This window comes from Scyliorhinus canicula, chromosome 11 (assembly GCF_902713615.1).
Source record: "Scyliorhinus canicula chromosome 11, sScyCan1.1, whole genome shotgun sequence".
Lineage (NCBI taxonomy): Eukaryota > Metazoa > Chordata > Chondrichthyes > Carcharhiniformes > Scyliorhinidae > Scyliorhinus > Scyliorhinus canicula.
In genome coordinates, this window is record NC_052156.1 from 88,823,116 (window position 1) to 88,838,239 (window position 15,124).

A 15,124-nucleotide genomic window follows, 5' to 3' on the forward strand; every position below is an offset into this window, starting at 1 on the left:
ATCAGATTCTAGTCTGCCTGCAGCAGCCATTTCTGCAGAGACAGAGTTGGTTCTCACACTTCCCACGGTGACCTTTTGGTGGGAATCCGCTGGATTTTTCTATAGAAAACAGAATGGGAAGAGAAACAAAATAGAAAATGCTGGAAAATCTCAGCAGGTCTGGCAGCATCTGTAGGGAGAGAAAAGAGCTAACGTTTTGAGTTCGATGACTCTTTATCATGGGAAGAGAGAGCTGTTCTCCCTGGGCTGTCAAAGGCAAAACTGAAGGCTCTTTAGATCTCTGAACCATTTCAAATCACCACGTTTTGCGGGCAGAGCACTACCCTTTTGGGCCAATTAATTGGCCATCAGCCACATCAATCAAACCGAGTCATCACTGATGTCTTCTGCTGCTGCAATCCTCTGCATGAATTCAAGGCACAAGCCACTTTGCCTAAAGTCATAGGTCCATTAAACATCCAAAATGGATCAAAAATGTAACAGCAAAAAAAAAAGGGGAACTGTGGGCAGCATGGTGGCGCAGTGGTTAGCATTGCTGCCTCACGGCACCGAGGGCCCAGGTTTGATCCCGGCTCTGGGTCACTGTCCATGTGGAGTTTGCACATTCTCCCCATTTCTGCATGGGTTTCGCCCCCACAACCCAAAATGATGTGTAGGCTAGGTGGATTGGCCATGCTAAATTGCCCCTTCATTGGAAAAAATGAATTGGGTACTCTAAATTTATAAACAAAGGGAAATAAGGGAATAAATAGGAAGGACCCCTACAACAGTGCTAAAATAACCGTTCTTGGAGAGCAAAAATAAATCAACTTCATCTTGCAGCTTGGACATCTTAAATGTTTTCGCCTGATTAATTCCACTACGTATAATCAAATTTTACATATGTTTCAATAATTAAGACAACTGCCACAGACCTGCAAAACATTTGCAGTGAATTTCTTACCTTTATTAAAATTATAACTCTCCCTAAAATGTACTGTTCTCCCTTAGCTGCCAAAAGACTTTATATACAAAATTCTGGTTATTCTTCCACCAAAGACTTTAACAAAATCAAACCTTTTCATTAAGGAAAAAGCTATATAAAGTGGTCCTTGTGTAAACATGGGTGAGGAATATAAATCAAAATGTTGTCCAGAGTCTGGCCTTGTGACTTATTTATCGCCAAAGTATATGACAATCTAATTGGGATTTTCACCCAGTTGAATAGGCAGATTTCCACCTGATGGACTCAATATTATTTGAACAAATGAGCCCCCTTGACATCTGCCTTTATAATTTCAGCAATGATAACCAATGAAAACAGCTTTCTAACTTTCAACCTTGTTCCATGATAATGGGCGAAATTCTCCGACCCCCCGCAGGGTCGGGGAATATTCCAGGGCCTTCGTAAATCCCGCCCCCGCCGTGGCCAGAATTCTCCGCCACCCAGGAATCGATGGGGGCGGGAATCACGCCCCGCCGGTCAGCGGGGGGCACTGGTCGGCGGGCCCCCCGCGGTGATTCTCCAGCCCGCGATGGGCCGAAGTCCTGCCGCTGTCAGGCCTCTCCCGCCGACATGGTTTAAACCACCTCTGGTGCCGGCGGGAGCAGGCGGCGTGAGCAGGCCCCGGGGTCCTGGGGGGGCGCGGAGCGATCAGACCCTGGGGGGCGCCCCTACAGTGGCCCGGCCCGCGATCGGGGCCCACCGATCGGCCGGCGGGCCTGTACCGTGGGGGCACTCTTTTTCTTCCGCCGCCACAGCCTCCACGATGACGGAGGTGGAAGAGAATCCCCCTACCGCGCATGCAACGGTGGTGACGTCAGCGGCTGCTGACGCTCCGGCTCATGCGCGGACTCACGGCAGCCGGCGAAGGCCTTTTGGCCAGCCCCGACGCTGGTCGGCAGGGTGCCAAAGGCCTTTGGCGTCAGTCGGCAGAGGAGAAAACTCTGCACCTTTGGGGAGGCCCGACACCGGAGTGGTTCTCGCCACTCCGGTACGCCGGGACCGCCCGCCCCACCAGGTAGGGGAGAATCCCGGCCAATGCCCTTATTTAGAATTAAATTCTGCATCACCATTATAAATAATCTGCATTATTGTAACAAGTAGACTTACATTAACACTGCAATGAAGTTACTGTGAAAAGCCCCTAGTCGCTACACTCCGGCACCTGTTCGGCTACGCAGAGGGAGAATTCAGAATGTCCAATTCACGTAACAGCACGTCTTTCAGGACTTATGGGAAGAAATCGGAGTACCCGGAGGAAACCCACGCAGACACAGGGAGAACGCGCACATTCCACACAGGCCCTGGTACTGTGAAGCGGCAGTGCTAACCACTGTGCTAACATGGCGCCAGCACAGTCCTTCCATGAATCTGTATTTGTGTGGTAGTATGCCCATTGGTACGCAGTGATGATGCAGTTTTCACTGGTTTGTGCATGTCATCATTATTTCTGGTAAGAGTCATGAAAAATTGATTCAGTCAAATTTAAATTAGGAAAAATTTGGTTTTGTAGTCAAATGTCTTGTAGTGCACATCGATTTTTACATAGAATAGTGCCTTCCACTGATTTCACAATGTAGGAGCATGGAGCTGTTTGCCTTATGATTGTTGCAGGAGCAGACCAACCTCCATCCGGAATTTTTATTCTTACAAGGTCATCTGAAGTGAATGGTTCCAGTTGCATGTTATAATATGTCTGTGGATGAATATGTTGCCTTTCTATCTTCTTGGCACAAATCCAGAGGAAGGTTGTAATGTTCTTTTTGGATGGCCTTATTCATGACAAGAATAGAACATAGAACATAGAACAGTACAGCACAGAACAGGCCCTTCGGCCCTCAATGTTGTGCCGAGCCATGATCACCCTACTCAAACCCACGTATCCACCCTATACCCATAACCCAACAACCCCCCCTTAACCTTACTTTTTGTAGGACACTACGGGCAATTTAGCATGGCCAATCCACCTAACCCGCACATCTTTAGACTGTGGGAGGAAACCGGAGCACCCGGAGGAAACCCACGCAGACACGGGGAGGACGTGCAGACTCCACACAGACAGTGACCCAGCCGGGAATCAAACCTGGGACCCTGGAGCTGTGAAGCATTTATGTTAACCACCATGCTACCCTGCTAATACTTGTAGCTGAAGCTATAAACAATTTATTAACATTAACTGTGGGTAAACTATATACAAGTAGAACAGATGAAAAAAAAAGAAAGTCATGTACAAGCAACCGCTCTCTTTGACTTCCTCCAGCCAGTCTGAGGGGTCAGCTGACTTTAACATTCACTTATGTACTAGTGAGGCTCCTAGTGGTCAGTCAGTGAATTACAAACAACCATGATATCACTACAAAGGTGGCCCAGTCCCAGAGGAAGATGGTGCAGTCACTGGCTGATGTGACACAGGCCCAGAAGGTGGTATAACAGTCACAACGTGATATTGTGTAGTCCAGGTGGAAGTGGGCCCTGTGCTCCATGGCCATGAGCATGCAGATCCTTGTTGAAACGGGAGCAGGCCTCCAGGACTGGCAGGGCCAGGTGGCGGGGGAGCCTCAGAGGTTAGCTCCGCTCACACCTCTGTCGCAAGAAGTAGCCCGGAGGCCATCGAGCACCCGGAGGGAGGAGGAGGAGATGGGGCCCATGCCGGTGACCCCCACAGGGTAGGTGCCAGGACACCACAGAACCTTGGACTCCTCCCTCCTGTCCCTTGCGCATCACATGGGCAGCAGGCACAACAGGGTGGCACCATGCCACCTGGGACACCCGAGCAGCAGCTGGGCCTGTCTAAGCCCGGTCGCCCCAGAAGACGCCCGCCAAAGGGAACCCAGGTCACAGGACAGGAATTTCAACAGGCCACCTCCACTCCTGATGTGCCACATGCTCCGGTTTCCTCCCACAAGTCCTGAAAGACATGCTATTAGGTAATTTGGACATTCTGAATTCTCCCTCTGTGTACCCAAACAGGCTCCGGAATGTGGTAACTAGGGGATTTTCACAGTAACTTCATTGCAGTGTTAATGTAAACCTACTTGTGACAATAAAGATTATTATTATTATTGGGTGCTCGCTTCGGCAGCACATATACTAAAATTGGAACGATACAGAGAAGATTAGCATGGCCCCTGCGCAAGGATGACACGCAAATTCGTGAAGCGTTCCATATTTTTCTCTATAAGAACAAAGTACGTTTTGGTATGCTGTACCCAGCAAAACTCTGGGTCACATACCAACACAAGGAATATTTCTTTACAGCCCCTGCCGAGGCGAATAGATTCGTCGAGGAGCACGGGCTGGAAAAACGCCATGGGAAGTAGGGACGAGGGGCCCATGGCAAGGAGACACGTCATGCCGACGGGGGGGGTGGGGAGGGGCGAGGCAAAGCCAGCCCCCTCCCCCCTGGCAGAAACACCCAGAACGGAAAACAACCCAATGCCCTAGGGCCCGCTCCAGGTGGGAGGCCAGGCCCCGGCACGAGGGAACGGGAGTACTGGAGAGGGGAGAGGAGAAGCGGGACAGCAACCTCCGAGAGGGGAGCCACCGTGCTAGCAGGAAAGCTAGCGAAGGGGGCGCGCAACAGAGCAGGGCCGCAGCGCACCCCCAACAGGGGGGAAGGCGCCAGGCAGGGGAGGGGGGGGATCACCCATCAAAGGTGGGAGAGCAAATGGGGACAGGAATGGGGGAGAGAGGGGCAATGGAGGGGTACACAGGGGTATCCCCGAAAGGGATAGAGCGGGGGGGGGGGGGCACCCGGGGGGCGAGAGACCAGGGAGGGGAAACGCAGGGACGAAGGGACAAAAGAGGCCAGTAAGGGAATAGGGCCACAAAGTGCCACAGACAAGGGCTCGAAACAGGGAACTGCTGCAAGCACCCACCCAGTACGGTCTGTGGGTGAAGGGGCCCCCCGGAGTGCAGGGGACTACCCGCGTGGCGGACACAAAGTGGACGGCCATGGCGGGTGTCCCCGGGACAAGGGGGAACCCCGGAGCGCAGGGACCCGACCGCATGGGGAGAGCAGTGATAGTGGACATCCTGGACGGCCCCCTAACATAGGGAAACCCCAGAGGGCAGGGGCGCGTCCACCGGACAAATATGGTTAACCCCACAGGAGCAAGGGGGCAGAAGCCCCCCACCAGAATAGTCACCTGGAACGTAAGGGGACTTAACGGCCCAGTGAAGAGATCTAGAGTCCTCACCCACCTTAGAAACATGAGGGCCGACATAGTCTTCCTCCAAGAGACGCACTTGAGGGAGCGGGACCAACTGCGGGTAAGAAAGGGCTGGGTGGGACAAACCTATCATTCCTGTTATGGGGCAAGGGCCAGGGGGGTGGCGATCCTGATTGGCAAGAGGACAATGTTTAGGGCGACAAAGACGGTTACGGACCCAGGGGGACGGTATGTCATGGTCAGCGGGGCCCTGGATGGGGCGCCGGTAGTTCTAGTTAACGTGTACGCGCCCAACTGGGACGACACGAGCTTCATCCAAAAGACCATGGCAGAAATCCCGGACATAGCGACGCACCGACTAATCATGGGGGGGGACTTCAACTGTGTACAGGACCCAACGACGGACAGATCAAACCCCAGAACGGGGAAAACCTCAAACATGGCAAGGGAACTCAGCCACTATATGGAGCAGATGGGAGCAGTAGACCCCTGGAGATTCGCCCACCCGGGGGAGAAAGAATTCTCTTTCTTCTCCCCAGTACACAACGTGTACACCAGAATTGACTTCTTGTGGTGGGGAAAACGGTGCTTCCAGAGATAGACAAGGTGGAATACTCCGCAATTGTGATATCAGACCACGCTCCACACTACATGGATGTGCGGCTAGAGACGGGAAGGGCCCAGCGCCCCAAATGGAGGTTGGACGGTGCCTTACTAGCTGACAAGGCCTTCAGCGAAAGGATAGCGCAGGCCATAGCGGAGTACACTGAGATCAACCAAAACGGGGAGGTCTCACCCTCCACGTTCTGGGAAGCGCTTAAGGCCGTACTAAGAGGGGAAATCATAGCCTACAAAGCGCAAAGAGATAGGGAGGAAAGGGTGGCTAGGCAGAAGCTGGTCGACTCCATACTGGAGGTAGACCATAAATACTCCGAGGCCCCGACTGTAGAACTCCTGGCGGAGAGAAAAGAATTACAAAGGAACTTTGACCTGCTCTCCACCAGGAAAGCAGTACACCAACTCCGCCAGGCACGCGGGGCCCTATACGAACACGGAGACAAAGCCAGCCGCCTGTTGGCCCACCAGCTGAGAAAGCAGGCAGCCAGCAGAGAAATCGCGCAAATCAGAGATACCAGAGGCACGTTGGAAACAGAACCAGAGAAGATTAACAAAACCTTCAAGGCCTTCTACCAAGAGCTGTACACCTCGGAGCCCCCAACGGGGAAGGCTGGGATGAACCGGTTTCTTGACGGACTGAACATACCAGTTGTGGGAGAGGGCAGAAAACGGGATCTGGAAGCACCACTAGCACTGGGAGAGATCATGGACAGCATTAGCTCCATGCAGGCGGGGAAGGCGCCGGGACCGGACGGATTCCCGGCGGACTTCTACAAAAAATTTGCGACAGCGCTGGCCCCGCACATGCGGGAGATGTTCACAGACTCGCTAGCTAGGGGCACGTTGCCACCCACGTTAGCACAGGCCTCAATCTCGCTGATACCTAAGAAAGACAAAGACCCAACGGAATGTGGGTCATACAGACCCATATCTCTGCTGAACGCAGACGCCAAAATACTGGCCAAAATCCTAGCCAAAAGGCTAGAAGACTGTGTACCTGAGGTGGTCACAGAGGACCAGACGGGCTTTGTCAAAGGTAGACAGCTGACCGCGAACATCAGGCGCCTGCTGAACGTGATAATGACCCCCTCCGGGGAGAGAACACAAGAGGTGATCGTCTCCCTGGACGCAGAAAAGGCCTTCGACAGAGTCGAATGGAAATACCTCATAGAGGTACTGGAGCGGTTCGGGCTTGGAACAGGGTTCACCGCTTGGGTAAAGCTCCTGTACAACGCTCCCATGGCGAGTGTACAGACCAACAATACCAACTCCCAATACTTCCAGCTGCACAGGGGCACCAGACAAGGATGCCCACTGTCCCCGCTGCTGTTCGCACTAGCAATCGAACCGCTAGCAATCGCGCTCAGGGCAGCAAAAAATTGGAGGGGGATCCGAAGGGGAGGTAGAGAGCACAGAGTCTCACTCTATGCGGATGATCTGCTCCTCTATATCTCGGACCCACAAAGCAGCATGGACGGAATCATCGCGCTCCTGAAAGAGTTTGGAGCCTTCTCGGGCTACAAACTCAACATGAGCAAAAGTGAGATCTTCCCATTACACCCGCAAGGGGGGGGGGGGGCAGCACTAAAGGGGCTGCCGTTCAAACAAGCCCGACATAAATTCCGCTACCTGGGGATCCAAATAGCCCATGACTGGAAAGGGATCCACAAATGGAACCTCACCAGCCTGACGGAGGAAGTTAAAAAGGACCTGCAAAGATGGAACACACTCCCGCTCTCCCTCGCGGGGAGAGTTCAGACGATCAAAATGAACGTACTGCCCAGGTTCCTCTTCCTGTTTAGATCCATTCCGATCTACATCCCCAAGGCCTTTTTCAAAGCGCTGGACAAACTCATCATGGCGTTCGTATGGGGGGGTAAAAATGCTAGGATCCCAAAGAAGGTCTTACAAAAAACAAAAACCAGGGGAGGGTTAGCCCTCCCGAATCTACAATTCTACCACTGGGCAGCAACAGCCGAGCGAGTAAGGGGATGGATCCAGGAGCCAGAAGCTGAGTGGGTGCGTGCGGAGGAGGCCTCCTGCATGGGAACCTCCCTCCGGGCCCTCGCCACGGCAGCACTCCCATCCCCACCCAAAAAACACTCCAGCAGCCCAGTGGTGACAGCCACCCTCCAATCCTGGAACCAACTGCGGCAGCAACTTGGCCTGACCAAAATGTCGAACAGGGCTCCCATCTGCAACAACCATAGGTTCAAACCAGCACTGACCGACGCCACCTTCAAAAGGTGGAGGCAGGACGGGGGGACACTGACAGTCAGGGACCTATACGCGGACGACAGGATCGCAACACTGGACGAACTGACAGAGAAATTTCAGCTAGCTGGGGGGAACGAGCTACGGTACCTGCAGCTCAAAAACTTCCTACGAAAGGAGACAAGGACGTACCCACAACCGCCACGACAGACACTACTGGAAGACCTACTGGACGCAAGTATCCTAGAGAAAGGGAACTGTAGTGACATGTATGACCGACTGGTAGATAGGGACGACACCGTACTGGACGCAACAAGGAGGAAATGGGAGGACGACCTGGGGATGAAGATCGGGTGGGGACTCTGGAGCGAAGCACTGCATAGGGTCAACTCCACCTCCACGTGCGCAAGGCTCAGCCTGACGCAACTAAAAGTGGTACATAGAGCCCACTTAACAAGAACCCGTATGAGTAGGTTCTTCCCGGAGGTGGAAGACAGATGTGAACGGTGCCAAAGAGGCCCGGCCAACCACGCCCACATGTTCTGGTCCTGCCCCAGACTCGTGGAGTACTGGACAGCCTTCTTCGAGGTAATGTCCAAAGTGGTGGGAGTGAGGGTGGAGCCATGCCCGATAGTGGCGGTCTTCGGGGTTTCAGAACAGCCAGATCTATTCCTGGGGAGGAGGGCGGATGCCCTTGCCTTTGCCTCCCTGATCGCCCGCCGTAGAATCCTGTTTGGCTGGCGGTCAGCAGCACCGCCCAGAGCTGCGGACTGGCTGTCCGACCTCTCGGAATCTCTCCAAATGGAGAAAATCAAATTTGCCATCCGAGGGTCGGACGACGGCTTCCACAGAACGTGGGAGCCATTCATGCGACTGTTCCGGGACCTATTTGTGGCCAATGTACAAGAGGAAGAATAGTCGGGGGAAGGTAGCGGGAGGGGGGGGGGGGGCTACAGGTTCGTTACGGGGGTTCGATGGCTAGCTAAGGCCCAAAACCAAGCTAAATAAACATGTTGAGGGGGGGAGGGGGGGGGGGGGCGCAGTTACTACTACGAAGATGCTTACCTGTAAATATGTGTGTTAATTTTTGCGTGTTTGTTTTTGTTGGTTTTTTTTTTCTCTCTCCTAACAATTTGTAATTTGTTCAATATAAAATACGAAAACTGAATAAAAACATTTATAAAAAAAAATTATTATTATTGGGATCCACCTCGACGTTAGGGCCTGTTTGGCCAGAAAGGTAGACACCAGTTAGGATGGCTTGGGTGCAGCACATAAGATAGTGATAGGGGTTAGGGCACAATCCTGTTGTCCACATGAACACCTGTGCACAACGTTACAACCTGTCTCAGTGCTCTTTCAGAACGGTTTGAGGATGGACGGAGGTTGTGAGTGGGCTTGGCCCATGGACCACAGTGCAGCCAATGCTCACCACTCCAGTGTCCCACCCCCATCATCAGCCCCCTCCCCCACCATCCCCCCACCTACCCCATCACCGCCGCCCTAGAGATTCAATAGGACCATGTGATGGAACAGTCAGTTCATGCAGGGGTCACCCAGGTGGACAGTGGAAAGTGCTACCGTGGGCAGGAGTCAGACGTTGTCAAATGATACAGAGCACCAGAGCTCATCCGAGAACATGTTGTCATCATCCTCTGTCCCATGGGGCATGCCAGCTGTTACTGCCAATCCTGGGCCCTCACCCCATAGTGAGGAAGGTGGGAATAATGGAGGGGGTTGCAACGGGATGGCAGGGCGGCACAGAGAGGGTGATTATGGAAGGGGTGGGCTGGCTGAGGGTGGGTTATGGGGCTGAGATGAGATGTCCATGCCCCTAGCCAGTCCCCCTTGTCGGTGAACCTGGAGGTGCTCACGCTCCTTCCCAAGGAATAGCCCAGAGGGAGGAGGAAGGAGTGCAAGGTCATCGGCCTAGGAGAACATATTGTGCAGACACCCATGCCTGAATAAGCCCGATGTCCTCTCCATCCTTGCCCACTCCTGCTTCCTCCCCATCGGGCGAGGACTGACATTCATTCTCCTCTTCCAGCACGTCGCTCCTCTGCTGCGCCATGTTATGGAGGATGCAGCAGGCCACCATGACATGGGAGACCCTCTTAAAGCTGTACTGGTGGGCTCCTCCAGAGGGGTCCAGGCACCTTTTGCATCTTCAGGATGCCGAAGCACCACTCAATCATGTCCCTGGTCGCCACATGGACATCATTGTAATACTGTTCACTGTACATGCAGAATAGAACACATTGACACCACTGCCACGACACCAGAGAATTGATTTAGCACCAGCCTGGTGCCTGCCACAGTTTTGGCTTCAAGACTGATATTCCACCAAATTGCCTTTTCCACTTTCAGTTAATGGAGAATCCCTTCCTGTGTATTTTGTAAACCATGTCTGAGTAGCAACTAAGAGCAAAGGAAGGAAACTGTGAGAATAGGGAACAGGGTGTTCTTTACAATTGATACATTTTAGTTGTCAGAGGGCTATGAGCTAGGAAGGAGTGGTCAGACCCAGATGAGGTGCTGAAAAAGCAAGAACAACAGAGAGAACGGGGTAATCATCCTCAGGAAACCGTTCATATAAACATGCAGTGTTGAAGGCAGTAGCCAGTTTGTGCAAAAGATTATTTTTCCTTGCTGAACCAAAGACCTTGCCCAGATCCTGGTCACTTAAGCTGTTCAGTGTGGTCATCACTGACTAGATTTGGCCAATAGGTTTATGGCTACTGTTTAGAAAACGGAGGGGTCTCAGTAGAATTTAGGATAACAGGGCAAACAGATGCTTTTAGGTTTTCAGTCTTTGAGAGACAAAGGGCTTACTCTTAATTTTGCTGATGTGTAAGACTGTTCTTTGGAGTATTTCATTAGCTATCTTCTACTCGATTAAATAGTTTTGTGTTTCTTTAATGAAAGAGCATTTTACATTCTTACTGTTTCTGCAAATATTCCGCACTAATATCCCAAAAGCGAAACACCACATGAAACCAGTGTTGTCAGGTTGAAATATTCTCGCACATAACTCTCAGCGGGGTTTCATAACAACAGGGTGGATGTTAAAAGGATGTTGTCCCCTGTGGAAGAGACTGGAACTAGGGGACACAGTTTACAAATAAGTGGTCTCCCATGTGAAAGGGAGATTAATAGAATTTTCTTCTCTAAGAGGGTTGTGAATCTTTGGAACCCTCTTTTCCAGAGAGTGGTGGAAGTCGTTGAATATTTTTAAGGCAGAGGTAGATAGATTCTTGACTAAAATGGGAGTCAAAGGTTACCAGGTGTAAGCAGAATGTGGAGTTGAGGCCAGTGTCAAATCTTTTTTTTGACTTTTAAAACCCAGTTAAATTATGTGAGAGCTTTGGCAGTTCCAATGATTTTTGACAGTTCTTTGACAGCTAGACAATTCATTAACAGCTCAATAGTGTCATTGATAGCTTGACAGTTCTTTAACAACTTTAACAAGTCCTTAACAGCTCAACACATTTTTTGACAGTTGCCAGTTCTTTGATAGCTTGACAGTTCTTTGCCAGCTTCGGGATTTATTTGGCAGCTGTAACAGCTCTTTTAGAGTTTAACAGTTTTTTTCCTGAATTTAACTATTCCTTGATAGTTTGACAGTTTCTTGATAGCTCCTCAACAGCCTGACAGTTCTTTGACAGTTTGACAGTTCCAATGAGCTTATGCACTTTTTACACACAATCATGTCTATTTGTAACTATCCCAAATGGCACCTGATCTCTCTGAAATAGTGCCTTAACTCTCTTAAAGGTGTCCCAGAACTATATCCGAAGGGATACCTTACTTCTCCAAAAAGGGTACCCTGGCTATCCAAATGAATCCACAAGATTTAGACCAGCTCCTACCAGGTCTAATCCGCACACTTTGGATTTCAGTCATGTACTTCGCTAAAATCACACAAGACTGGATGCAGCTGTTAATTTCTATGGGCAGTTGCCTCCGTGAACCATGGGTATATATATACCACCGGATGGAGCTAGGTACAAGATGTACAGGTCAGTGCAATTCCAATCATCGGCCACCAGGTGCTGCTGTACCCAGGATGCTCAGATCTGTCCAATTCTGCTCTTCTACCTTGAGGTGGAGCTTTTGTCTCCCTGAGAAATTACTAGGCTTTGACCCTGGAATTAACAAACTTTTACCTGCCTGATTTTTATATGAAACTCTGGCTATTTTCTCACAAATGCTCTCACCTTAAACTTCAATCTTGAGTTCTTCCTAGCCTTTCAGACAGAACCATAAAAGTGTTACCGACCCTGTGGAAAAATGGCTGGCACTTTCACAATAAAAAGGTCTATTTCCCAGGCTGCTGGTGCCTTCTAAACAAGAATGCCTCCACAGATTTAGCTAGAATATCTCTTAAAATCGTTTGGCACAGAGAGAGGGACAGAGAGATTCTTCACTACCTTCTAGCTAAGCTTCCTTCACAGAACTGAAACAAAAGATGGAACTCTGCAGAAGACCCGCCTTCTTTCTGGACGTTTTTGACTGGTTCCACCAATCACAGGCAACAATAGGAGAAGGCCAAGAACTCTACATTCACCAATTGGCTGTTTGCTAAATCTATCAAATTGGCATCACAACTTCTGCCACAGAATCTAAAGGGGGCATATTGACCTGGTACATTAGGACATGGGTTTTTGGTGTCCAAAGACTGCAATTTAAATAGAAATCTCAAAGGGTGCAGTAATGTTGTAGCACCTAACCAGAGACTGGTACCAGAACGGGCACCAGAAGCAGGCACCAGAACGGGGATTAAAAGGGAACACAGGACAGCCAAAATATTTTACAACAAGGTCCTAACGTACTTCCAAATGTTGTTTAAGTCTCGAGAAATGTAGTCAAGTTAAATAAATCAGGAAAAAAATCTCAGCATGTCCAAAAGATCGATGTGATACAGATTAAATATTTGGCTCTCTTTCTGGTTCCCACTGGCAGCCAACTGTGTGAGCTGAAATTGAGACTAGAATTAGCACATAATCATAGAAACTTAGACCATCTCTCTCGTACACTAAATCCCTATTGAAGACCATCTCTCAAATACACTAATGGCCTAATGAAGGCCATCTCTCTGATACAGTAACTCTGTATTGAAGGGGCTGATTTAGCTCACTGGGCTAAATCGCTGACTTTTAAAGCAGACCAAGCAGGCCAGCAGCACGGTTCGATTCCCGTATCAGCCTCCCCGGACAGGCGCCGGAATGTGGCGACTAGGGGCTTTTAACAGTAACTTCATTGAAGCCTACACGTGACAATAAGCGATTTTCATTCATTTCATTTCAAGATCATCTCTACAGTACACTAATTTGCTATTGAAGGCCGTCTCACTAGTACACTAACTCCCGATGGAAGACCATCTCTCCAGTAAACTAAATCCCTATTGAAGACCATCTCTAGCACACTAAATCCCTATTGAAGACCATCTCTCTAATACACTAACTCTGTATTAAAGTTAAGCTCTACAGTACTAATTCCCTATTGAAGGCCATCTCACTAGTACACTAACTCCCCATTGAAGACCATCACTCGAGTAAACTAACACCCTATTGAAGACCATCTCTCTAGTACACTAACTCCTCATTGAAGACCATCTCTCCAGTGCACTAATTCCCTGTTGAAGACCATTTCTCCGGTACACCAGCTCCCTATTGAAAACTGTCTGTCCAGCACACTAACTCCTCATTAAAGACTATCTCTCTAGTACACTGATTCACTATTGAAGACCATCTCTCTAGTATACTAATTGCTTATTGCAGGCCATTTCTCGAGTACACTAACTCTTCATTGAAGACTACTTCTCTCATACACTAATTCCCCATTGAAGACTAATTTGCGAGTACACTAACTCCTCATTAAAGACTATCTCTCTAGTACACTAATTCCCTGTTGAAGGTCATCTCTCTAGTACAGTAACTCCTCATTGAAGATCATCTCTCTCATACACTAGAATCATGATAATTTCTTGATGCACCTCCTGAGATTAACAATATTTTGTCTTCCTGTTCTGCCTAGTTGTGGAAAATTTTGAAAGGGTTGCCACTGTACCAGAGAACAGTCCTGCAGGAACCAAGCTTCATGAATTCCAGGCAATTGTGTTCAATAGTGATATTTTGGAAACAGTTGTCACTTCCACACCAGAAAGTGAATTCTTTATGACCACATATAAAAGGATACTTCAGACAGAGATTTCAAATCGATATATTGTGGAGGTATGTTCAATGATATCCCTCCTTGTAAGAATCTGATAAGCGCAGATAAAATGGAGCCTTTGGGTTACCAACTGTGCAGGGTTGCCCTGCAATCTCCTAGAATTAAATATTAATCTCCAGGACTCTGCTGTGACTAACTGAGGAGCAAACTCAACAAGATATTAAAATAGATTTTGTGTTTTATTCCATCTTCTTTGAACAATTTTGTTTACTAGCTATTAATGTATTGGAGATGGGGAAAAGTTTATTTGATTGGCAATCAAGAATCAACCAGTGCATTGACAATGAATGAATTCAAATTCCAATTGGCTGTGGGAATTGCATGACTCGGACATAGGACCTGTTGAGTGGCCAATCACAGATAGATGAGATGGGGTGGTTGCAGGTGTGAAGTCATTGGATGAAATCTCCATGCAGATCTGGTGTTGACTGGCCTTCCCAAAGCAAATATAAATGGTAGTCACCAAAGACAACTGCTCAAAGGTGGCGAGGTCCTTCTTTAAACATGCACACCAGGCCCCCATGAGTTCATCAGACCCCATTAGTCGTCTTGACTCCAGCTGTCAGGAAGTGGCCCACCGGACCACAGAAGTCCCAACAAGGTAAGTTATTATAATGTTTTTTTTTATTTCCTGTTAAATTGTGGGCCAGGGAAAACAAGAATGATCCTGGGAAATCCCATAGGGAAACATTCTGATTGCCCTGTACAACTGAACGTCATCGCAAACGATTAAATGTAGGCCAAGCCTCTGGGAAATGAGGGGAATGGAGAATGTTTGAACAATTTTATAGAGCTGTTTGATACCATCCCCAGGCTATCTGCACTGACAATGGACCACATTATGCGGCTCAGCAAATTATTGATTTGGAAAGTTATAGAAAAATTGAATATTGCTGCCAGAAAA

General features: G+C 49.3%; 1 protein-coding gene and 1 non-coding gene across 2 annotated transcripts in view; both read left to right on the forward strand.

Annotated features, from left to right (window-relative positions):
• Positions 1 to 15,124, forward strand: part of LOC119973179 (cadherin-related family member 4-like) — an 81,266-nt gene that overhangs the window by 15,766 nt on the left and 50,376 nt on the right. The window contains exon 3 of the mRNA XM_038810824.1: positions 14,023 to 14,219. Coding sequence (XP_038666752.1) covers positions 14,023 to 14,219 — 197 coding nt within the window. The remainder of the gene's footprint in view (positions 1 to 14,022; positions 14,220 to 15,124) is intronic.
• LOC119974065 lies at positions 4,049 to 4,155 on the forward strand. Its single transcript, XR_005462452.1, has one exon. It is a non-coding gene; the product is annotated as a U6 spliceosomal RNA (small nuclear RNA).